This window comes from Budorcas taxicolor, chromosome 1 (assembly GCF_023091745.1).
Source record: "Budorcas taxicolor isolate Tak-1 chromosome 1, Takin1.1, whole genome shotgun sequence".
Lineage (NCBI taxonomy): Eukaryota > Metazoa > Chordata > Mammalia > Artiodactyla > Bovidae > Budorcas > Budorcas taxicolor.
Window position 1 is genome coordinate 208,386,446 of NC_068910.1, and position 24,970 is coordinate 208,411,415.

Consider the following 24,970-nt stretch of genomic DNA (forward strand, 5'->3'; position numbering starts at 1 on the left):
TCCCTTACAGATTAGCTGCCTAGTTGTGAGATTCTCAGAGCCTTTTCCTCTTCTGTCACCTGGAACATTTCCTGCTGATCTGCTCCTCTGAGAAGCTGATTGTGAGGCCTGGCAAGCTGCCGGCTAGGACAGCAGGTGGCCCTGTAAAGGCCACTCGAGCGTAAGCCCCCTTTGCCACGAGTGGTGTGCCAGGTGGCTCCTGAGGACCGCCAGGCCAGCGCCACTCACTGCCTGTCTCAGTGCATCCTGCCTGCTATATGAGACCATGTTCAGTGGCTCATAAGCAGCAGACATTTATTTCTCACAGTTCTGGAGGCTGGCCATCCAAGACTGTGTGGTTGGTGGTTCTGGAGACTGGATATCTAAGACTGCGTGGTCAGTGAGGGCCCACTTTGGGAGCAGACTCCTGTGTTCTCATGTGAAGGAAGGGGCCGGGGGCTCTCTGGGGTCTCTTTTACAAGGGCATTGATCCCATTCATGTAGACTCCACCCTCCTGACCCAACCACCTCTTAAATGCCCCATAGGAATTTTAAGGGAACACAGACCATCCCATTCTGGCCCCCTAAAATTATGCCCTTCTCACATGCAAAATATACTCACTCCATCTCAGCAGCCCCCAAATCTTAACTCACTCCAGCATCCACTCCAAAGTCTCCCCTAAATCAGATGTGGGGAGACCTGAGGTGGATTCACCCTGGGGCATAGTCCTCTCCAGCCGTGAGCCTGGGGAACCAGACAGTCAGTGGCACTGAGCTCCAGTTCATGTGCTCGATGGACACACAGGAGGCCAAAGGAACCGAAACATCGGCATTGGAGCAGAGAAAGGTTTATCGCAGGGCTGAACAAGGACAGATGGGTAGTTTGTGCCCCCCCAAATCTGGAACCCCTGAAGGCTTCAGCAAAGCATTTTTAAAACCCAGGCCATTGGGGCAGGGGGGCAGTGATCACAGGGTATGTGATCAGCTCGTGCACAGCTCTCTGATCTCTCACTGGTTGATGGCAACAGGGCAGGGTCTCAGGGGCTAACGTCATCAGTCCTCAGGCTCCAGTAGGTCTGCGGGCTACATGCTTAAGATCATCAAGTAATTAACATCTTCCATTTGGTGGAAGTGGGGCTTTCACGTGTGTAAAACCACTCAGGAAATGTACAACAGAGGATGTCGGCAACACACCTGCCCTGGGAAGGCCCCCTTATAGGATCCTGCTTGGTTGCAATAAGCTGTGTGCTTCCAGAACAGAGTGGAAGGCCAGGCAGAGGGTGAATATTCCCATTCTGAAAGGGGAAGTGGGAAAGAAGGCAGGGTGACAGGTCCTCAGTGAGCCCAAAGCCTTAAGGCCCACTGGGGGATGGTCCTGCCCCGAGGCTTTGCTGTGCAGAGCCCACTGCACCCTCCTGGGCTGGAATCGCAGGCCAGGGGCTCTTCTGGTCTGGGGCAGCCCCTCCCCAACACATTGCCCTCTGCCACAGGCTTTGGGCACCTCCATCCTTCAACTCTGAGTGGAAGTAGCCATGTGTAATCTCCTGCCCCCAGCCCTGGGTGTGTGCACATCCCTGGTCAGAGACAGCACTGGTCAGAGTGCAGGCCATCATACAGGGTCACCCCGTGCCACACCAGGCCACCCCTGGGGCTGCTGAGGAGGCCAAGATGGGAGGGGCGCAGGGCAGCTGGGCCCCCAGGAGAGCATTCTGCCCTGTGTGTGCTTTCCCTCTGGGCCTGTGTTGGGAGCGCTGCCCCCTGAGCCGTGAGATGCCTTGGGGCCCATCCTCCCTTGTCACGGAGGCAAATCCCAGCCTATGTTGACTCTGTTGAGATGCTGTCTAGTCTCCCTGCTGTATGAAAACAGCCAGCCCACCTCCATCCCGAGCAAGTCCAACCATACCCTCTGTGTTCTTCCCTGAATAAGCTTTCTCAACTCTTTCCATGCCAATAGGCTGAGCATCTCCCAACTCTTTAAGCTCTGAATTCTTTGTGATCAGAAGTCTGTCTTTAGGTCATTTCTCTCTTCTTGCATTTTGCTGTAAGTACTCAAGAGAAGCTTTGCTGCACTTTCAACACTGCCTACGTGTTTCCTTGGTCAAATTTCATCACTCACAAGTTATGTCTCCCACAAAACACCAGGAAAGAAGCAGCTCACCAAGCTCTTTACCTCTTTATAACACAATTGCCTTTCCTTCAGTTTGCAATAACATGGTTCCTGTTTCCATCTGAGACTCATCAGAATGGCCTTCCCCATCCCTCTTTCTACTAACATCTGCTGGTGACCACGTAGGTTTCTTGAAGGAGGCTGGGGCACTCCCTACAGCTCCCCTGTCCCGAGCTGTCACTGCACTCATTCTGTCTGTCTGTGGTGATGGAGGCTTTTTCTAGCACTCCTCTGAACTCTTCCACTCTGCACGTTGCTCAGTTCCAAAGCTGCCTGGGCGTCTGTAGGTTTCTGTAGCATCAGCACCCACTCCTGGAAACAATGTCCTGTGTTGTCGTGGTGCCTCCACGGGAGGGAGGTTTGGCTCCCTTCCTCTCTGCAGGTATGGGCACGTCTGGGAGTGACCCTGGCCTGGAAGCAATGGGGCAGGAGCTGCCCAGGGGGAGGAGTGAGGACAAAGAGGTGAGAGGTGGCCTGAACCCTGACCCCAAGTGCCCCGAGTGCCCAGCACTGAACTGAATGGCCCAGAAGAGGGTGGGCCAGGGAGGCCAGGTGATGGCAGGCGCCTTGCTCCCTGGTAGATCCCAGCCCCCCTCCACCAGATCACAGTGATCACGTGTCAAAGCTAGATGAAAAGTGTTGGGAGGGGAAACTTCGTCCACTGCCTGTCTTGGGTTCTTATGGCTGAACTAATAATAATAGTAAAACTGACACAAGACTGATTAGCAGGAGAAAAAGAAACATTTAATTTCATGCACCTGGAGGTCCCATAGGAATGGGACCTAAGAAGTGGGCAAAGCAGGCAGCTTTTATACTATTTAGAAAAAGAAACAATACACCAGTGAAGAATTGACAGGGCAGTGGAACTTGAGTTTGGGGTACCCAGTGAGTGAAGGATCTAAAGAGTTTGGGCTTTAGTCAATGAAAGAAGTCGCGAGGTTGGTTTACACAGGCTTCTTGGCCCCAAGTCGGCATCTCTGGTGATAGGGTCCCTTCTGTCTCTGGGTGCAGGGGTGCACCTCTCACAGGAGAGGTTTATGCCCTGCTCCCAAGGAGACAGAAGGGAGGGTAAGAGTGGCCCTCTTTCATTGGTTGTCACTTAAGGAATTTTTGTCTTTGCTCAGTTGCTAAGTAGCATCCAACTTTGTGGCCCCATAGACTGCAGCACACCAGGCTTCCCTGTCTTTCACCGTCTCCTGGAGTTTGCTTAAGTTCATGTCCATTGAGTCAGTGATGCTATCTAACATCTCATCCTTAAAATTTGTTCAGTTCAGTTGCTCAGTCATGTCTGACTCTTCGCGACCCCATGGACTGCAATATGCCAGGCTTCCCTGTCCATCACCAACTCCTGGAACTTGTTCAAACTCATGTCCATTGAGTCAGTGATGTCACCCAACCATCTCATCCTCTGTCATCCCCTTCTCCTCCTGCCTTCAGTCTTTCCCAGCATAAGGGTATTTTCCAGTTAGTCAGTTCTTCTTAAATTTTTAAAATAATCAGTATGTCTCAGGCACATTTTGGGGCCACCTATGCTGGACACCACAATGGGCAGAGAAAGGACTATCAGTGACCGTCAGTGACCGTTTTGTATGGGGGAGGGTGATGTGGCCAGAAAGGGCTTCGGGGTGGGAGAGGGAGGGAGAGCTCATGACCTGTCCTCTGCCCCTGTTCACACCCTTGGAGCAGCCGGTGGCAGTGGGGCCCTCCCTGGATGACACCTTGGGTGATATGGGTGATGTCATGATATGTCACTGTGGGCATCGTGTCTCCAGGGAAACTCGTGGAGTCAGCACGTATTTATTTTCACATTCGTGACCTGAGGGAAGTAGTCATACTGCTTACCGAGGCCCCAGTGATGGAGACCAGGTCAGAGCAAGGGTTTCAGAAAACAGGATCTGTTCTACTTGGAGGGGCCGCGTCACAGACTGCAAGTCCACTCCCAAAATGAGCCCTGTGGGCAGTGGGGGCTTTTCTTCTTCTGGAAAAACAGAAGAAGTGACCCATGACTGAAAGCAGGAGGCTGGGACCCCATCGTGAGCACTGCGTGTGAGGACCGGGCGGTTTCTCCCCTGGTCTTGGGCTCCTGGGCATCACCGGGCATACAGGAGCAGTGGGGGTGGGCATGGTGCTCTTTCTCTGGCCCTTGGTGACCCAAGAGGATGAATGGGCTCCTGGGCCCCGTGGCTGTACACGTGCCTCCAGACTGCCCACACCTGATGAGGCCAGAGCTCGGGCAGTCAGAAAAATGTGCAAACCAGAAGGCAGTTGGGGCCCCACAGGAGGAAACGCCTGACTCATCCCCCCTGGCCCACTGCAGCAGCCCAGGGGCTGGCTTCTCAACTTGAGTGGTCTCGGGGTGTGACAGCTCCAAGTGGGATCTCATTCTCTGACTGGGAATGGAACCTGGGCTGTGACGATGAGTGCACTGAATCCTAACCGCTGGACCACCAGGGACCAGTGGCTAGAGTCAGTAACTAGTGGTTCGGTTCTCGACTATTTTGAAGAAAGAAATCAGCCAAGAGATGAAAAGCAGTGGGACAAGTAAAGTGTGTGTTAAGAACAGAATGCTTGCAAATAGACACATGGTCAGGTTCACAGAATTGTGTGCAGCAGGGGCAGCTTAGGTCGCTTATATGGGGCCGTTTTCTGGGTCTTTGTTTTCCTCTGGCCGATTATCCTACGTTCTGCCCATATCTGGGCCGACTCAGGGCCCTCCCCTATGTGTAGGTGCATCTCCTAGCCAAGACGGATTCCAGCATGAGGGCCTCTGAGAGGTTGACAGGACATATTATGGGCTAGCGCTCCTTCCTTTTGGACCCCCACCGAACGTTTCTGTGCTTGTGCAGAGGGGTTGGGGGGAGTCTCCTCGACCTCAAGGACGAAAACTGTGGTTGTCTTGTTTTTATTCCATCAGAGCTTAGCTCCTCTCTGCTCCTGTCAAGGTAACTTCTCCTTGAGATGTTAGAAGGAGAATTTCCTCAAAATGCCTAATTGCTCACCTTGGGGCCCACCCACCTCCTACCTCACTTCCAGGCCCCCTGGCTTCGAAAGCCAGAGAGAAGCTTATTTTGAGGTAGCAGGACCAAGCCCGTCCTGTGGAGCCTGAGCCGGGCATCAGGATGGAGTCACTGGCGAAGAGGCGTCATGATCAGGCCAGCTCCAGGGAGGAAGACGGCTCTGGGGTGCGGCCCAGGAGGGTGGCCAACCTGGCCATGGTCCCCAACCTCCGGCAGAGCAGCACCAGCCTCTGCAGGAGCAGGAGGCCACAGTGCCTCTTCAGCAGCTGTGAAAAGGTAGGTCTGGGGTCACTGGGTCCGCCAGGGCCCTGGTGGGGCACAGTGACCACCTAGTTTCGCGGGGGACCACAACCTAGCAGGGGGGACTTGGAGAGAGCACTGGGGGCCCGGGTCTGTGCCCCTGGGTTGGTTCCTGTCCTGGTTCCAATTGGGAAAGTGCTGTGTAAGCCCCTGCACCCATCCGCCTCGTTGTGCAATGCCTTTGCATCCTTCACCCAACAAGGAAGGCCCGGGCACCAGCTGAGGCCTGGGTTGGCTGCACGGAAAGCCCCAGGCAGGCTTGTGTTGGGGACATTTGAATGTCACACACCACTGGTTGGATGTGAAGATGGTGTCTCACGTCTCAGCCTGGTCCCACAGATGTGGTCACCTTTGCATCACACTGCTGTTCCTGAGAAAGGCAGTGCTGACCTACAAACTGTAAAGGGCTGTGGAATCCCAGGGGCCCGGGAGGAGTGGTTCCCCAGGTTCCCTCCTCCCTCTGGGGTCTGCATCTGAGGGTCTCCGGCAGGTGGTGGGGGAGGGCTTGGTGTCCTGTCTCTGAAGGAAGACCCTGAAGTGTGTCAGGGTGCACGGGTGGGCCTGAATGAGGTGTGGGGTGTGGTTTTTGGAATGGCACTGATCTAACTGCCTGAGAATCTCTCAGTGACCTTTTTACCCTCAGCAAGAAAACCTGAGTTCATGGATTCCTGACAACATTAAGAAGAAAGAATGCATATACTTTGTGGAAAGCTCCAAACTGTCTGACGCTGGGTGAGTGGCTTGTTCTGTTCCCACTGGTGGTTCAGACGGTACAGAATCTGCCTGCATTGCAGAAGACCCGGGTTTGATCCCTGGATTGGGAAGATCCCCTGGAGAAGGGAGTGGTAACCCACTCCAGTATGCTGGCCTGGAGAATTCCAAGGACAGAGGAGCCTGGTGGGTTATAGTCCATGGGATCACAGAGTCAGACATGACTGACTGACTAACACATTTCTTTCCCTGTTCCCACATGGGGTAGCTGACCAGGGCAGGGCTGACCGAGCCTCAGCAGGGGACAGTTCCAGTGTATATTCCAGCCTGGGGTGCTCGGAGCATTCCCCTCCAGATACACCCTAGTCCTCACTCAGCAGGAGACAGGCCTCACTTCCGCTCCTTTGTCACCTGGTGATGCCACCTCCATCATGGAGCCCTCCTTGACCACACCCAGGATGTAACCCCTCCCTCCACCACACTCTCTATTTGTCTTTGCTGCTGTGCTGCTATTATGTGGCTTTGTGGTTTTCTCGGATGAGTTCTGAGCTTTGACCGTGGCTGAGTCACTTTATTACTTCCCCACTGGACAGATAGCCAGCGTCCAGCTCAGATTGTGAACAATACAGAGGGGAGGGGCATGCCGTATCTGGGTGATGGAAGAGGATGATAATCTGGAGCCAGAGGTGCATGAACACCGACGATGATGCTGTTCCTCCTGGGATGTGCCCAGGATGTTGTCACAAAAAGTGCCCCATTTGGGGGTTCGCCCTTCAGCTTGGCTTCTCTTCAGATGACAGCCCCCCTTCCTTCTCGGAGGCCATGGGGGACCCCCGCATCAGAGAAGTTTGCCATCATGATCCAGCTGACAGCCTCAAGGCTGTATTCAGTAGTGATCAGAGTTCAAGTTTAGGCCGATTGCTCTGACCATGTGCAGAGGGCTTTGCACTGAGGTCTCCGATTTTAGTTTTTAAAGTAGGCTTACAACAGTAGCCCCAGGTTTCCTTGCAGGAATCATTGGCTCCAAAACCCTTTGAAGAAGGTTATTGTGGAGCCCGGGTCTGGTTGGTAGAGGTTCAAGGGGTGCCATCTGTCCAACCTCGGCCCCTCCTGTCCTCTGAATTCTGAACAAATAGCAGAGAAACATCCACAGGGGTCAGTGAGGGTTGGGGCACAGTTTGTATCTGAGACAGAAATGGGACCACTTCCTTGTTCAGTGTTTCTGTCCCTCTTTGAAGGAATGGTGATTAGGATATGTTTGGCTCTGAAACTTCTGAAACACCTTTCTTGGTACCAGGACCCGTTCGAGGAACAGCCATGGGGGCTGTGTAGGGGTGGGGGGAGGTGGGGCGGGCTGTTACTTGAGTGTGTGTAACTCCCCGTGGCAGCTTCTTCCTCATATGTCCCGAGGTGGTGGTGAGGGGAGGGGAAAGCGGGGCGGAGCCCCACTTACCCACATGGGCCAAGAGTGCTGTGAAAGTTCTCTGATTATTCAGCTTCTGGGTCAACAATCTGTAGTTTCCTGCTCTGTGTCAGGCTTGGGAACACTCTGTTGATTGAAGACCTAATCTCATTGGGGGATGGTTGAAAGAGAGGAGGGGAGGGTGTGGTCTATTCTAGGCTGTTACAATTTATGAGAAAGTTTGGGGTGGCCTTGGGCAAGGACACAAGACGGAGTCCTTGTCCTGGTGGCCCCCTTCCCCACCTTGGACCCAGCTTCCTCCTACCTGAATGAAGGTGCTCACGGGTGGTGCTCAGGGGCGCCCTACAGGTCTAGAAGTGATTTGAGTCCCCTAAGGGGTCATGAGAGCTTCCCAGGTGGCGGTAGTGGTAAACAACCAATTTGCCAATGCAGGAGACATGAGAGATGCAATTTCGATCCCTGCATCAGAAAGATCCCCTGGAGGAGGGCATGGCGACCCACTCCAGGACTCTTGCCTGGAGAATCCCATGGGCAGAGGAAACTGGCGGGCTATGGTCTGTAAGGTTGTAAGGAATTGGACACAACTGAAGCAATTTAGCATGCCTACACACAAGGAGTCATAGAAGAAGGTGGGCTTGGAGTTCCTAGTGGCTGGGCCAGTGCTCCCTGGCCTGAGGAGGCCCCGGCCTGAGCAGTGGGACAGGGGTACTGAACCCAGGAGCCCGGGAGACAGAGCACAGGGTGGGCCTTGGCCTCTTGATCCAGCCTTGGTCCTCTGCATGGTTAGTTAACCTGAACAAATTTTATAAGTTATCTTTCATCTAGAACCTTATTTGGCCCTCACAAATTCTGCAGGTGAGGGGTCAGAGAATGTATATTTTTCCCCCATTTAATGATTGAGAAGTTGAGAGTTGGAGCCCCTAAGGCCACATTCCATAAACTACAGGGAAACCCATTTTCTCTCTCTAGGTCCCGTCGTGTTTTCCCCTGGTGTCGTTGGGCTCAGGTCTCACCTGGTGTCAGATTTTTTGATTTGGTCTCATTTGTATCTTGTCTTCTAGGTCACCTGTTACTAGCTAAAGTAGGACTCTAAAAAAATGTGTAGATTTCCAATTTAACAAGCTGTGAAGAACATAGTTGCTGTCTCCTCTCTCTCCTCCCAAGAACGGCATTAAAGGAGTAAAACGATTTCAACCCACCAAGACAAAGGAGGCAAGGGAGGAGGTGGCAGTTGAAAAGAGATGATGGGGTGTTCTCTTTGGGGGGCCATGTGCATCCCTCTAGTCCCAGATCTAGATGTTTCTGCTTTGAGCCTATACCGTGTGACCTTTTTATTTTGAAATAACTATAGATTTATAAGAAATTGTACAGATACTGCAGATGGACCCCACGGTCCCACCAGCGGTCACTTCTTCTACCCCACCATCCATAACCCCTGGCAATCACTCATCTGCTCTTCCTTCCTGCAACTGTTTCAGGTGCTGAAAGTCATGTAAGAGGAATCCTCCACGAGGTGATGTGTCAAGGCTGGCTTTTGTCTCCCAGTGGAATGCCTCTGTGATCCGTTCGAGTTGTGTGTGTTGATCCTAAGCTCCTGTTTGCTGCAGAGGAGCCAACTAGCCTAGATCACAGTATTTGTAGGAGGTTCTGGTAGATGACAAATAATTGGATCTTATTATTTTTTTACCCACTTTGCCAATTTCTGGGGCTTCCCTGGTGGCTCAGTGGTCAAGAATCTCCCTGCAATGCAGGAGACACAGGAGACGTGGGTTTGATCTCTGGGTCAGGAAGATCCCCTGGAGGAGGAAATGACAACCCACTCCAGTATTCTTGCCTGGAGAATGGACAGAGGAGCCTGGTGGGTTATAGTCCATGAGGGTGCAAAGAGCTGGACACGACTGAGTGACCAGCACATTCCCTTTCATTGGTATATGAGGACTTAAGTTTGCCATTGTATTTTTTTGTTTGTTTATATTTCTTTATTTTTCTTTTCCTGCCTTTCTGTGGGTTACTTGAACTTTTCTTAGAGTTCCATTTGGTTTATCTATGCTATTTTTGCCTATATCTCTTTCATAGCTTTTCAGTGGTTGTTCCAGGTACTACATTATATATATTTAACTTATCACATATTACTGATATGGGCTTCCCTAGTGGCTCAGACTGTGAAGCGTCTGTCTGCAATGCAGGAGACCTGGGTTCGAGATATCTGTGTGTATTGGGAACTCATCCTAGTCTCCCAGTGTTGACATTCACCAGTTTGTGGGAAATGTAGAAACATTCCCATCTTTTACAATGCTTTGCCCTTCCCCATTTATATTATAACTGTTTACAAAATTTCCTCCACATACATATTAGGTCATGGTGCAATTTTGCTTCAACTGTCAAACATACTTCAGAAACTTCAAGAGGAGGAAAATGCGTTTATTCACTCACCCACAGTTTTACTCTTTCCATTCTTCTTTCTTTGTTTTCAACAAGTTATTGACCAGAGACAGAGCAGCACATCTTAACATATCTTTCCTCACCTGAACACTGTTGGCTAAAGATGTTTCAATATTCACTTACAGAACAAACAGCCGGCCTATGCGTTAGTGTCTAAAAAAAATCCCCTGCTTGACAACGTGCTAATACTCCAGAATTCCTCCGTTTATCATTTCCTTTGTTTAGAGAACTTCCTCTAACCATCTTCTTTGGGGAAGTTTGTTGACCAGTTCCCTGATTTTCTTTCCTCTGAGAGTGTCTTGACATCCCTTTCATGTGGAAAGATATTTTTGCTGGATGCAGAATTCTGGGTTGGTAGTTTTCATCTTTAGAAAAATGTTGTGTGGATTCTTCCTTGGCACTGATTTCTGGCTTCTGACTCAAAATCAGTTGTGCAATTATTTTCCTCCAACAGGTAAAGTATCATTTCTGACTTTCAAGATTTTTGTCGTTAGATTTTAGAAGTTTGACGATTATGTGTCTCCGCTGACTCCGTGGCTGGGGTGTTAGTCATGACTCCGCTGGGCCTCCTTTATCCCTGCCGAGGAGAGGCGCAGGCATCAGTTGCCCCTGGTGACCCCGTGGCCTTTGCAGGAAGGTGGTGTGTGAGTGCGGCTACCCACGTGAGAAGCACCTGGAGGAGGCCACGTGGCCTCACACCTTCCAGGGCCAGGAGTGGGACCCGAAAAAGCATGTCAGAGAGATGCCAACAGACGCCTTCGGTGACATCGTCTTCACGGGCTTGGGCCAGAAAGCGGGAAAGGTTGGTTTCCATGACCCCATTGTTCTTACTATGGACCAGAGCCCACCCTAGGTGACTGCGGTGGCCGGACCTCCTTAGGGAGGGAGTGAGAGGCTGCAGAACCCACCTGCCCAGTGCTGTGGGTGGGGTGGAGGGCCCTGCATGGCAAATAGAGCTACATGGTGCCCTCAGGGGATTTTTTGCCCAGGCCCCAGGAGAGGTGTGGGCGGGGCACAGTGGCAAGTTCGGGGGGTGGCCTGAATGGCTTTTGTTGCTGCCAGGAGGGAGCAGGGGGGCACACGGCCTGCCGGCAGGGGTGATGGGCAGTGGGGAGGCCTTGGGGCTGGCAGGGAGAGCCAGTGGTAGAGGTGAGAGCCCTGCAGGTGGTAGAGCAGGGAGGGTCAGGGCCCCAGGCCTGCCTGGGGGCACGGGGGTGCGGATGGGAACAGCGGGGTTGGGGGGGCAAGGCCTGGCCGGCATCTCCCTCTGGTGCTGCGAATCTCAGGGTGGTCACTGGGCCAGCAGCGTTGCCAAGCAGACTCGGGCCCCACCCCCACCCTGCTGAATCAGAGTCCCAGCCCCCTGGCTTTAACCCACCTTCTGGAAGGTTCCATGACAGCTCGTGGATAGCTCTGCCCTGAGGGGTCTGGTGGGGTCACTTGTTTCTGTGCTGCAGTTCTGGGACCCCAGCCTCTTATTGGCTGGGTATGACCCTCCTCCTCGATTTCTCAGAGTCGCTGCCCACTTGGCCAAAGAGGCTAAACAAAGCATGTTGTACAAGGTGAACTTGGCCCCAGAGCCACCTTCCTCAGCACCAGCTCCAAGCCCCGCCCCTCCATGAGCCGCTGTTGATGCATCACCACATTGCCTTATGGGGAGACTGGAGTCAGGCCGTGGGGCTCAGGCTGGGGCACCCTCAACAGAGAGACCCCGGGGCTGCTCCCCTTCCTTCCCCACCAGCGGCCTCTCTTCTCAGCGCTTGCCTCCCCTTTCTCTCAATTGGTAACCTGCTTGGGGGCAGCCACTCTTGCTTCGTCTGGACCCAGTGTGAGCATCCGTCCACCTGCCTGCCTGGGGCTGTCAGGCATGGCTGGGGCAGGGTGGCCAGACTCTGGGGCCTAGGTTGGCCACCCACTGACCCCTGGGGTCTTCTGACCTCCCTGCAGTACGTCCGCCTCTCCCAGGACACTCCCTCCAGCCTGATTTACCAGCTCATGACCCAGCAGTGGGGCCTGGATGCGCCCAACCTGCTCATCTCCGTGACTGGCGGGGCCAAGGACTTCAACATGAAGCCCAGGCTGAAGAGTGTTTTCCGAAGAGGACTCCTCAAGGTGGCCCAGACCTCAGGTACAGCAGGAACAGAGGGACTGAGGCCCAGACCATGGGTGGTGCTCAGGCCTGGGAGTGCTGGGCAGGTGAGAGGACCCCTGGAAGGCAGAGTCAGGGCCTCGGACTGGCCAGCCCTTGTGGGTCACCGAGTTGGGCCCAGGCCCGGGCCAGGTGGGGAGTGTCTGATCAGACTCACCCACTTCCTACCACTGTACCTGGCTTGCTCACAGTGTAGACACAGCTCTGGTTGGCTCCCTTCTAATGATGCTTCCAAACAGAAGCATTTAGAGAAAGTTCTGAGATGCCGTGTTCCTGAGAGCAGGACAGAGGGAGGCAACAGGGAGGTGGGGGAGAGGGCAGGGCCTACAGTCAGAGACGGGGTCACCTTCCTGCCCCCACCTAACTGAGCATCGTGGGACATCATGGGTCCTGACTGCCACAGGAAGACCTGATCGTGGTGGGGCTCACACCCAACAATGAGTTTGAAAGCCTTGGAGCAGAGTCTGCACGGCACCAGGTGTCCCTCTGATCCTCCCCAGGGGCCTGGGTCATCACCGGGGGGTCCCACACTGGCGTGATGAAGCAGGTGGGCGAGGCGGTGCGGCAGCTGAGTGGCAGCTTCTGCGAAAAGGAAGTGGTCACCATCGGGATCGCCACGTGGGGCGCCCTGCACAACCGGGAGAGCCTGATCCACCCCATGGTGAGCTGGAGGCTGCTTCTGCGTGGGTTGGAGCACAGGAGGGAGGTGGTGGGGTAGGATCTCAGCCAGTGCTCAGGGAACAGGCCACTGCTTGGACACCAGGGTAAGTTCAGTGTCACGGGAAGTGGCTGGATAGGGACGTGGGAGACCCAGGCTCAAATACACCCAACCCCCCAGACCCTGGTGACCCCAGGAGAGCAAGCGCCTTGCCTGGACTCTGGTTTCCTTCCTCGAGATCATAGGATGGGTCCTCATAAGAGTTGCCAGAGCTGCCACTGGTCTGGGGGCCCTCCTAACACCAGTCTGATGAGAAATGGACTTTGCAAAGGTGTAGCTTGGCGGGGAGCATACAGCCTACCAGCATCTGGGTTTTCAGATTCCAGAGCCTGGCCTTTTAGCCCGGGGCTCAATGGTTCCCTGATTCCCTTCCCATGAGCCTCTCTTCTGAGCTTGAAGACAGAGCCTTCCTGCGTCCATTCACCTGGGTGCAGGCCTGAGAAACAATTGCTTAAATGTAGGGATGTGAATTGGAAAAGAGAACTGATTCATCCAGTAAGATTTTTTGAGGACACAGCAGATTTGGCATAATGAGCACACGGAAGTTTGGCCCCAAAATAAAATTCTCCTTGACACACCGAGGAGGTGTGATGACGACTGTCCCACGAGGTTTGACTGATGGACGAGGCTCCGGCCTTCCTGGGGCGGGGGAGATGTGCGTTCACTTCCTGGAGAGGGTGTCCTCTGCAAAGCGACTCCTCATGTCAGTCACAGACGCTAGTCACCAGGCAGCCGGCCCCTCGGCTGCCGTCCTTCCATGTCCACGTCACAGATGTGCTTAGTGGACCGGATGGGCTCTGTCTTGACTGTTGTTACACAGAGTGGAAATTTAAGGCCCAGAGATACTGACTGACTTCCAACATCACGCTTCACTTTTCTCCCCATCTTGAGTTCAGAGGACTTCCGGCGGCACCACCTGCCCTCCTCTGTGGCATCCAGGGGCCGTGTGCACGGGTCCATAGCCGCCTCTCCTGGACCTGTGTCCCAAGTGACCACAGAACTGATGGCTTAAAGCAACCGAAGTGTACTCTCGCATTTCTGAACTCCAGAAGACTGACACCAATACCACTTGGCCAGAACTGAGACGTGGGCAGGGCCAGGCTCCCTCCAGTGGCTAGAAGCTGAACTGCCTGCCTCCTCCAGCTCTGGTGGATGCCACTTTCTTGCCTTGTGCCCGCATCGCTGCAGCCTCTGCTCTTGGTCACGTGACCTCCTCCTCGTCTAGGGACACTTGTCATGGCATTTAGGACCCGCCTGGATGGTCGGTGCTAAGATCCTTAGCTTCATACGTGATCAAAGGCCGTGTTTCCAGATGGCAGAACATGCCCAGCCTCCACGGTTTAGGGCCTGACATCTTGGCGGAGTATCACTTATCCCGCCTGCTAGAGCACCCATTCCTGGCGTGAAAGATGCAGAGCTGTCTGTCTGTCCTGCCCACCTCTCTCCATCCCCAGGGCGGCTTCCCTGCTGAGTACATCATGGATGAGCGAGGCCAAGGGCACCTGACCTGCCTGGACAGCAACCACTCCCACTTCATCCTTGTGGACGACGGGACCCACGGCCGCTATGGGGTCGAGATTCCCCTGAGGACAAACCTGGAGAAGTTCATATCGCAGCAGACCAAGGAGAGGGGAGGTGAGTGGGGCCCACTTTCCAGGGTGCTTGGAGGAGACGGGAGCGGGCTGGTCCAGGGGTCTGGGGCTCAGCTGGCTGTAGCCAGGACATTTGGTGGGTGGGGTGCTGGGGCAGCCGTCAGAACACACCTGGACATCTGTATACTTGGTCAGGGGGTCATCTTCTCATGCCCCTTTAACAGAAGGAAAGGCCAGGCAGGCACTCAGGACACAGAGCACCCTGTGGTCCCTTCACTACACACACATCTCAGTTTGGAAACCAGAGCGTGAAGGAGTCAAAGCTCAGGCTTTGACCTCATTTCCTCTGTGGCTGGGGTGGGATGGACCCTAGGGAGCTGGGAGGTCAAAAACACAGGGTTCTGCACGTGTGTTGCTGGTTGGTTGGACACCTTTGAGCTGAGGTTTTCAAGTTCCGCTGCATATTGGGGTTCCCAGAGTGTTGTTAGGCTGCAGCTGGCCGGAGTGGGGAGGGCCCCCGGGGATGCTTGGAGCCCACGGTCCTCAACTGTGCTCCCTGTTTCGTCCTAGGCGTGGCTATCAAGATCCCGATTGTCTGCGTGGTGCTGGAAGGGGGCCCTGGCACACTGAACGTGAGTCCTACTGGGGATGGGCCTCTTGGGTCAAGTTCTGTGGTGGGTGAATAACTGCCCAGAGTGCTGTGACCTGCCTCCCAGGGAGGCTGTCGGCAAGAGGGGGCAGAGAGCCTGTCCACTGACAGAGGGAGGTGCGTTCACCATGCGCAGTCTCTCTGGGTGGGTGGGTCGGAGCCTTCTGAGAGGCCCTGCCATGGGAGGGTCAGCCCTGGGGCTTGACCAGCACAGAGCAAAAAGGGGTTCCAGAGGGACTGCAGCCCTCACCTGCAGGACCCCAGGACAGCCTGTGGAGGGCTTCTATAGCTCTGCACTCAGGCTCCCAGGAGGGGTCCTCAAAGTACAGCCCTCAGCAACCGCCGCCCCCAGCCCCTTTACATTTAGCAGTTGAATGTAAAGCAGGCTTTGACACACGGCCACAGAGCTTCATGCTGACCCGCTCTCCAGCAGGGAATGTGCCTGCCTCACGGAACTCGGGCCAAACTGACCTCTGCCATAGGACTGTAGGGTGCTTGCAGCTGCAGGACTGCCCTGGAGAAGCTGGACTCCCTGCCTCCTCCAGCTCTGGTGGATGCCACTTTCTTGCCTTGTGCCTGCATCGCTGCAGCCTCTGCTCTTGGCCACGTGACGGCGGCCGTGGGTCCCATCGTCCACAAGGATGGAGTGGGAATGGCTGCTGTCCAGGCAGGTCAGGTGCCCTTGGCCTCCCTCATCCATGATGTACTCAGCAGGGAAGCCGCCCTGGGGATGGAGAGAGGTGGGCAGGACAGACAGACAGCTCTGCATCTTTCACGCCAGGAATGGGTGCTCTAGCAGGCGGGATAAGTGATACTCCGCCAAGATGTCAGGCCCTAAACCGTGGAGGCTGGGCATGTTCTGTCATCTGGAAACACGGCCTTTGATCACGTATGAAGCTAAGGATCTTAGCACCGACCATCCAGGCGGGTCCTAAATGCCATGACAAGTGTCCCTAGACGAGGAGGAGGTCACGTGACCAAGAGCAGAGGCTGCAGCGATGCGGGCACAAGGCAAGAAAGTGGCATCCACCAGAGCTGGAGGAGGCAGGCAGTTCAGCTTCTAGCCACTGGAGGGAGCCTGGCCCTGCACAAGTCTTGAATTGGGGCAGAGCATGACGTTCTGTTTATGTTTAGTAACCTCAGGGGGTCAGCATAGGTCCTGGGGTACCTCTGCGGGCAGAATGTGTCTGAGTCCCCCTATTCCCTCTGAGACTCTCCCACAGCAGTGCCCAGAACAGATCATCCTTCCTGCTGTGGTGGTGCCCATTCCTCACGGTGCTCTCACCCTGATCTCTGGGGGTCTCCCTCCATATCCTTGTCTCACCCTGGGTCTCAAGGAGGGTGTGGAACTCTGGCCCAGGCAGTGCCCCCTTCTTTCTGGGGGTGGCTCTCGTGTCCACACGTTAAGGGGGTGGAAACGTCCCAATCTTTCATGACAGTGGAGTCAAGTGACAGGCTTGAGAGAGGTGGCATGTCGGGTGTGTACCCCATGTATATCAGGATCAGTGCCCGCCCCTCTGAGCAGAGGAACGCACCAAGTAAATGTCTTCAGTAAACTTCCCAGCGGGGCTTTCCTGGTGGTTCAGTGGTAAAGAATCCCCCTGCCAATGCAGGAGATGCAGGTCCGATCCTTGGGTCAGATCCCCTAGAGAAGGAAATGGCAACCCACTCCAGTATCTTTGCCTGGAGAATCCATGGACAGAGGAGCCTGGCAGGCTACAGTCCACGGGGTCACAAAGAACCGACCACGACTGAGCGACTAAAACAAGAACAAACCTTCACAGCAGCCGGACAGCAGGGCTCTCAGAAAACCCTCTGCTTTAGGAGGGGTGGGCATGGGTGGGCTCACACTGGCCCCTGTGTTGCAGACCATCTACAATGCTATCACCAACGGCACCCCCTGCGTGGTTGTGGAGGGCTCGGGCCGTGTGGCTGACGTCATCGCGCAGGTAGCCGGCTTGCCCATCTCTGAGATCACGATCTCCCTGATTCAGCAGAAGCTGAGCATGTTCTTCCAGGGGATGTTTGAGACCTTCACTGAAAGTAAGATCGTGGAGTGGACCAAAAAGGTGAGGCTGATGGGTGCATCAGTCACCAGGTGTGAACCTGCAGCCATAGGTTAGACACTGTCAGCCTGGCCAGCGGGTCCAGGGCACACATAACTGAGACTCAGAGGCCCTGGCTGACCTGGGCATGGGAGCCATCTGCAGGGGTGAGGGCTGTGAGCCGGGCAGGCAGGGAGCTGTTGGCTGAGGCAGCAGGCTGCCCTGCAAGGGAGGATGTGCTGGGCCTCCGCCTGCAGAACTCCAGGTGGGCAGGTAACACAGGGCGCGAGGCACAGCCATCCTGGAAGGAGGACCCTGTGCACTGGGTGGGCACGAGGCTGGTGCTCAGGCCCTGGGGGTGGCAGAGGGTGGGGAGCCCAGATTCAGGCAGCTGGGGTGCTGCAAGTGACGGCAATGGGTAGCAGGGTCCACCTTCTGGGGTTGTCAAGGTGCGGAGACATGTAGATGTATCATATGGGGGCCCCCGAGTGGCTCTGGGAACCATGTGGTGATCTGGGGGTGGTTTCACATGCACCCCCAGATAGAGGCATCCATGGCCCGGCTCATCCTAGGACCAGCATTCCAGAGGGAATCCCATTGCCAGTGCTTTTGGAGACTCTAATTCTGGGAGGGAGCTAGTTCCATCCAAAGAGGGGACCCCAACCCCCCGTGGGAGGAGATGCTGAGTGGAAGCACAGGGAGCTGGGGACAGGACCCCGCGGCTACACGTCCAGGGACAGATCATTCAAAGAGGACTCAGCCTTGCTTCACGTGCCTGCCTGTCCTCTCTCCTTGTTTTGGGACCATTTTAGCTTCTTGGGAAAGAGCACAGGTCGTAGAGGGTTTCTGTTTACCTTCACAGCTCCCTGCTGTTAGTACCCTGCACGAACCCCACCCGGGGGCCAGAACCGAGCAGTCAGCTCTGGTTCATCGCTGTCCACCAGACTCGGGCTGTCCGGATGGCTGGGACCTGAACCATCAGCCTGTTGTCTTCATTGTCTCTTTTCTTTCTCTTTCTAGTGTGACATTTTCTAGCTAGCCCACTGGATTCCAAAGATTTTTCTGGAACGTTACCATATGAACTGAATGACAGTGGGCTGCTCTGGTCGAGGGAGTGGGCGGGGGTCTCTGGGACGTGGCTTTCTGCCCATCCCCTCAACTCCTGAGCAGTGAGCCTCATGGGTGCCCCCACCCCCAAATGGTCTGGCTTGGACCCTTCTCCTGACTCGTGGGGAGAGCATGGCTGTTATAGCCCAGGACCACGATTGCCCTGCATTTCAGTAATTTTGCTGTAAAACGCATCGGTATTTGCTCTTCCATGGCTAGAGTGGGAGATGACACCGGGTACAGGCGGGTGAAGACCTTGCAAGGCTTATTCTGAAAACCTTACAGACAGGCTTCTTGCTGGGCTGGGAGGGGAGGTGGTGCAGGAGTGTAAATGGGACGTCTCTCCAAGTCCTGGAAAGGAGCTTCTCTTTCACATCCTTTGAGTCAGTTGGATCATCTGGGGCATTTGGAATGGGCCTCAGAATTGGTCAAATCCCCAGTGCAGATTTTGGGGGTCCTGTTGAGCTCTGCAGAGGGACACATGGCCTGGCCCCAGCTCCAAAGAGGGGGAAGGTGTGAAGGAGAGTGGCTAGGTGAGCCCTCAACACCCAGGAAGCCTTTGGCTGGTAGAGAGCCCCCGCACCACCACCGCCCTCCAGCCCCGGTGGTCCTACCAACCCTGCAGTCCGGCCGTGCTCTGAACCCCTGGGGCCTGGGCTCACCTGTCCTGAGGTCCCCTGACCCCTGTTTCCTGGCAGGATTCTTTGTGGGATGGAGGCAGTCAGGGCCTCTCTGACCCTCGGTTTCCCCAACAGTGAGTTGGGGCTGACAAAGCAGCTGGGGTCTGTGTCTGTCATGTACTCCGTAGATGCTAAACCAGGTTGTTAAATCTCCTGGAGGTTCACAGTTTAAGTGCCTGATGTGCTCCTTTCAGGGCAAGTCTGTGGAGCAGCTTGGTTCTAACCACGTCCAATCTCAGGCCTTGTGGATGGTCTGTGCCCACCAGCCAAAGACCAAGCAGAGGGCTGGGGCCCCAGATGGGAGCTGGGTCGGGGGAGGGCAGCAGGCAGCCCAGGGCGAGCAGGACAGGTTCCACAGGCAGCACAGCGACCCTCTCTCGTCTGTCTTCTTGTGGCCTCAGCGGACCTCTTAAGGTTCTGGGGGATGTTTTCACCGTGGACGTCAGGTCAGCTCTTCATGGAGCTGGTGGGTATTGGCCGGCAGGCCTTTGGCCTTCCCTCAGTTAGCTTGTAAATTATTCAGGCGATTCTCAGAAGTGGGTCTAATCTGCTGAGGTTTATAGGAGCTGGTGTTATCAATCCATTGCTGAGTCAAGGCCTGAAAATGGCGTTTCATACATGCCAGTCTTCAGCCAGGGGGCTGCCCGTGATGGTGGCTCCTGTTCAGTGGGGAGGGGTCCCCCAGAGCTGTGATCACTGATTCACTCCACAGGCCTTGGGGCTGCTCTGCCCCATGGTGGCTATATGGGTGCAGCCCCGGGAGGATGCGGATATCTGCCCTGGGGGTCTTCTTGCTGACCCGCAGCCAGCACCACATCGCTGGTGTCAGGAGGAGTGCTGGCCCTCTCTCAGAAGTCCCACTCTCTTGTCTGCAGATCAGGGGTGATGGGGCTTAGACTCAGAGGATGGAGCAGGGTCACCTGGGAAAGTACTTAATACCGGGTCAATGCACACGTGCAGTAGCTACTCCGTCCTGTGAATCAGGAGTAGGGTTAAATCCGGGAGAGGTTTTGGCTGGAGGATGGGGTGGGGTTGGGAAGAGAGACATTTTGGGCATTTTGGAGTTGACATGAAAGCGGGATCCTGAGGGATGGGGAAGGGTGGGGTCTTAGAGGTGGAGGCAGGGTGTATGAGGGGCCCTTTAGGTGGGAGAAGTCTTTATAGAGGGTACAGAGGCAAGAGCCATGTCCAGGCTGAGGGGAAGGGGGTGGGGGAAGGCGGGGAAGGCAGGGAAGGCAGGAGGGGCTGGGCATGGTGGCCTGGGAGCTGGGAGTGGAGTCTGAAGCTTTGGGGTGTGAGGAACCAGCTGAGGCCCACCCCCGCCTCAGGGTGAAAGTTCAAGGGAGCAGTGACTGGTGGCAGGTCTTGTCATTTGGTCGTTCAGTTGTGTCCAGCTCTTTGCGACCCCATGGACTGCAGCACGCCAGGCTTCCCTGTCCTTCACCATCTCCCGGAGCTTGCTCAAACTCATGTCCATTGAGTCGGTGATACCATCCAACCATCTCATCCTCTGTCATCCCCTTTCTTCCTGCCTTCAATCTTTCCCAGCATCAGGGTCTTTTCCAATGAGTTGGCTCTTCCCATCAGGTAGCCGAAGTATTGGAGCTTCAGTTTCAACATCAGTCCTTCCAGTGAACATTCAGGGTTGATTTCCTTTAGGATTGACTGGTTTGATCACCTTGCAGTCCAAGGGACTTTCAAGTCTTCTCCAACTGTGGCAGTTCTGGCAGCAGAGATGATAGGTAGATGAGATGGATGACAGCTAGATAGAAAGGGGACAGGAAATAGAGGATAGATGGATTGGTGATTGATAGGTAGGTAGGCAAGGCCCAGGCAGAGGCCCAGGCAGAGGTCTTCAGTTAAGCGTCGCTGGGTGTTGAACAGATACCACTGATCAGTGAGGTGGAGATTCTACCCCAAACGCCACTCGGAAACACCATGTGTTTGGTCCTCACGCATCTTCATCTTCATCACCGTCTTCATCATCATCTTCATCTTCATCACCCCAGCAGCATGGGGATGAGGTGGTGGTCCTGGCCACATGGCAGGCGGGACTCCTGCCTGGGGCTCCGGTTCTGCGTCTGGGCCCTTGGTTCTGCGTCTGGGCCCTTGGTTCTGCAGGTGCCCTTTGAAGAGGTGGGGGGAATCTCATGAGGAAAATGCCTGTTGCAGATTCAAGACATCGTCCGGAGGCGGCAGCTGCTCACTGTGTTCCGGGAAGGGAAGGACGGCCAGCAGGACGTGGACGTGGCCATTCTGCAGGCCTTGCTGAAAGGTGAGGGTCAGGTGAGGTGAGGATGTGGGGGAGGAGCCAGAGTCCTCGCCCAGAGGAGCGAGAAATACTACCCATGCACAGATGTGCTGGTCAGAGAGCAGCTGGACCTCGCCAGGTCACCTCACGCTCCCCTTGGGCAGGTGGTGCCAGTCACTGATGTGGGGGTGTAGGCGCCTTTCTCAACTCACCTTCTTACCTGAAATCTGAGTGCAGCCTGTACTGATTTACCCCTTCATGGTCATCACAGTTCCTCGTAAAATTCCGGGGTAGGAAGAAAGAGCCTCGGAAGTCTGCTCCTGCCTCCCCACGTTCTGTCTCCTGTCTAACTCCTGTGCCTCCAGTGACAGAGTCCAGGTGCAGGGCAGACTCCAAACTCAGGCATCCGAGAGACCAGCAGCGCTCTTGGCCAACTTCCACCCCTTAGTCTGACTTCTGCCTTTTGGCTTGTTCTCCCGAGACCCACACTTCACTCTTCCTTCCTCTCCCACTTCTGGGGCGAGACCCATGCTTCCCTGTCCTTCCTGCCAGCATGAAGCAGGTCATGACATCCCTGGTGCCCAGGAACGTTTGTTCTGAGCTGAATGGCCCCTCACCCTGGAGGGAGGCCGGCCCCAGGCCAGCAGCGATGGCAGAGTGGGAAGCGTTCATGGTACGGGGTCAGCTCGTTCACTGTTTCTGTGCACTGGTCCCCACGCTGAGGGTGTGGGTCCAGGCTGCTCTGCACCTTCACCCACACTTGGTCCTGTCAGTCCTTGAAGCTGCAGCCCTCCTGGTGGGTGTGAAGCCAGACCGCTGTGTGGGTTGAATTTGTGTCTCCGGGCTTGTTGGCCATTTGCATTTCATCTGGATGAAGTGTCTGTCAGATCTTTTGTCCATGTTTAATTGGTTATTTGTCTCTTTTGTGGAGATTTAAGGGTTCTTGGTATATCCTTGTGCAAATCCTGTGTTGGACCTATATGCTGGGATGTTTTCTCTTGGTTCACGGTCTGCTTTTATATGTCCTCCAAGGGATCTTTAGGGAGCAGAAGGGATATACATGTATCTATTCAATTTTTTTGCCACACCGGGTGGTCTGTGGGATCTTAGTTCCTCAACTGGGATCAAACCCACAACCCTCTGCAGTGGAAGTTTGAAGTCTTAACGCTGGACCACAAGGAAAGTCCTAAAGAAAGCTTATTGGTAACATTTTAGTTTACCAATTTTTTTCCTTCATTATTTATGTTCTTCGCATCCCAAGAGATCTTTCCCTTTCCTGCAGTTGCTAATACTTTCTTCGTAGCCACAGCCTTTACGTGTAGGTTTGTGATTCATGTCACGTTACTTTCTTTGTGTGTTGTGAGGTAAAGGTCAGAGTTCTTTTCTCTTCTTCCCTAAATAGCAACTCATGTTTTAAAATGTTAGTCCAGAAAGAGCAGAAACTAGCTGGGCAAATAGTCGCACTGAGAACCTAGGTAAGGTGGTGGTTCTGCAAACAAGGCAAAGAAGGACATGTGCTGGCTTCCGTGGTCTAAGCTTTGAAAGTGAATGTCAAGGTGCCTGCCTTCCAGAGAACCGTGTCTCCTCCAAACTTAGGGCGGGGGCCTTGGGCAGGACCTGGGGCCAGGGCTGGGAGTAAGCAAGAGTGGAGACGGAAACCCAGAGATGGTCAGATGGTACCCTGAAAGGAAAAGTGATTGTATGGAGGCATGTGCGTGGAGGGGCGGGTGTGTGGTTCCTGACTGAGCACCTTATCTATTCAGCTGAAATGATGGAGACACTTGCTGACCCCACCCTGACTTTGTTGGGCTTTGAAGTGGCTCTGAAGCCCAGATTGAAGTCCCCAGTGCATGTGCTTCTACCTACAGCTTCTCGGAGCCTCGACCACTTTGGCCATGAGAACTGGGACCATCAGCTGAAGCTGGCGGTGGCGTGGAACCGCGTGGACATTGCCCAGAATGAGATCTTCACCGATGAGCGACAGTGGAAGGTGAGACTGCCGGGGGCTGCCCTAGGGGGGCCTTGCTGGGGCTTGTCCGGACTCCGGCCCTGTCCTTGGTGAGGGCGACCGGCATGCTTCCTCCCGAAATGGGAGACGATGGCATCCCTGTCTTGGGGGTACCAAGATTGGGGCCCAAAGGCTGATGACCAAGTACATGGCCCCCATGGCCCCCTCTCAGCCCTCAGAGCTATACCCCATGATGGTGGCTGCCCTCATCACCAACAAGCCAGAGTTCGTGAAGCTCTTCCTGGAGAACGGGGTGCAGCTGAAGGAGTTCGTCTCCCAGGCCACCCTGTTCTACCTGTACCAGAACCTGGAGCCCACCTGCCTGTTCCACTACAAGCTGGACAAGGTGCTTGCTGGGGAGCCCGAGCGCCTGGACCCCAGCGTGCTTCTGCAGCATGTGGCCCAGGTGCTCCGGGAGCTCCTCGGGGACTCCACACAGCCGCTGTACTCCCGGCCCCGCTCCAGCAACCGGCAGCGCCTCCTCCCAGTGCCCAGCGTCAAAATCAGTGTGAGTGTTGGCCAGCTTTGGAGCTCTGAAACATGAGCTTTCATTGTTATTGGGAAAGTTGGCTCTCGCTGTCATTACACAGATGGGGCAGGTTGCATGGCGGGCATCTTCTTTTCTCTTCTGTGGAGGCTGGAAGTCAAGGTCTGGGTCCTGACAGGTAGCTTCTGGTGAGGCCTCTCCTCCTGGCCTTGGTGCTGACAGGTGAGCTTCTGGTGAGGCCTCTCCTCCTGGCCTTGGTGCTGACAGGTGAGCTTCTGGTGAGGCCTCTCCTCCTGGCCTTGGTGCTGACAGGTGAGCTTCTGGTGAGGCCTCTCCTCCTGGCCTTGGTGCTGACAGGTGAGCTTCTGGTGAGGCCTCCCCTCCTGGCCTTGGTGCTGACAGGTGAGCTTCTGGTGAGGCCTCTCCTCCTGGCCTTGGTGCTGACAGGTGAGCTTCTGGTGAGGCCTCCCCTCCTGGCCTTGGTGCTGACAGGTGAGCTTCTGGTGAGGCCTCTCCTCCTGGCCTGCAGAGGGCCGAGCACTCTCTGGCTCCATCCTCAGGGCGTCCAGTGTGGCTTCCTTTTCTCCTAGGCACCCTAAGGCTAGGGTCCTGTTGGATCAGGGCCCCACTTCTATGACCTCCCTTAACTTTAATCATGTGCATAAAGTTGTTGTTCAGTCGCTCAGTTGTGTCCAATTCTTTACAACCCCATGGACTGCAGCACACCAGGCTTCCCCATCCTTCACCATCTCTTGGAGCTTACTCAAACTCCTGTCCATTGAGTCGGTAATACCATCCAACAATCTTGTCCTCTGTCATGCCCTTCTCCTACTGCCCTCAATCTTTCCCAGCAGTAGGGTCTTTCCAATGCGTCATCTCTTCATATCAGGTGGCCAAAGTATTGGAGTGAAAGCTTCAGCCTCAGTCCTTCCAATGAATATTCAGGACTGATTTCCTTTAGGATTGATTGGTTGGATCTCCTTGCAGTCCAAGGGACTCTCAAGAGTCTTCAGCACCACAGTTCAAAAGCATCAGTCCTTTGGCACTCTATCTCCTTTATGGTCCAGCTCCCACATCCATGCTACATGAAAAAACCATAGCTTTGACTATATGTACCTTTGTCGGCAAAGTAACGTCTCTGCTTTTTAATAAGCTGTCTAGGTTTGTCATAGCTTTTCTTCCAAGAAGCAAGCATCTTTTAATTTCATGGCTGCAGTCACTGTCTGCAGTGATTTCGGAGCCCAA

At 54.8% G+C, this 24,970-nt stretch overlaps 1 protein-coding gene across 1 annotated transcript in view; it reads left to right on the forward strand.

Moving 5' to 3' along the window:
* The first annotated feature begins 5,187 nt into the window (after positions 1-5,187).
* TRPM2 (transient receptor potential cation channel subfamily M member 2) overlaps positions 5,188-24,970 on the forward strand; it is a 40,256-nt gene continuing 20,473 nt past the window's right edge. Inside the window, exons 1-11 of the mRNA XM_052638328.1 lie at positions 5,188-5,439; positions 6,107-6,195; positions 10,673-10,841; positions 11,987-12,167; positions 12,689-12,849; positions 14,361-14,541; positions 15,069-15,130; positions 17,016-17,216; positions 21,152-21,254; positions 23,099-23,220; positions 23,411-23,746. Of these exons, the coding sequence (XP_052494288.1) occupies positions 5,266-5,439; positions 6,107-6,195; positions 10,673-10,841; positions 11,987-12,167; positions 12,689-12,849; positions 14,361-14,541; positions 15,069-15,130; positions 17,016-17,216; positions 21,152-21,254; positions 23,099-23,220; positions 23,411-23,746 (1,779 nt within the window). The 5' untranslated portion in view covers positions 5,188-5,265. The remainder of the gene's footprint in view (positions 5,440-6,106; positions 6,196-10,672; positions 10,842-11,986; positions 12,168-12,688; positions 12,850-14,360; positions 14,542-15,068; positions 15,131-17,015; positions 17,217-21,151; positions 21,255-23,098; positions 23,221-23,410; positions 23,747-24,970) is intronic.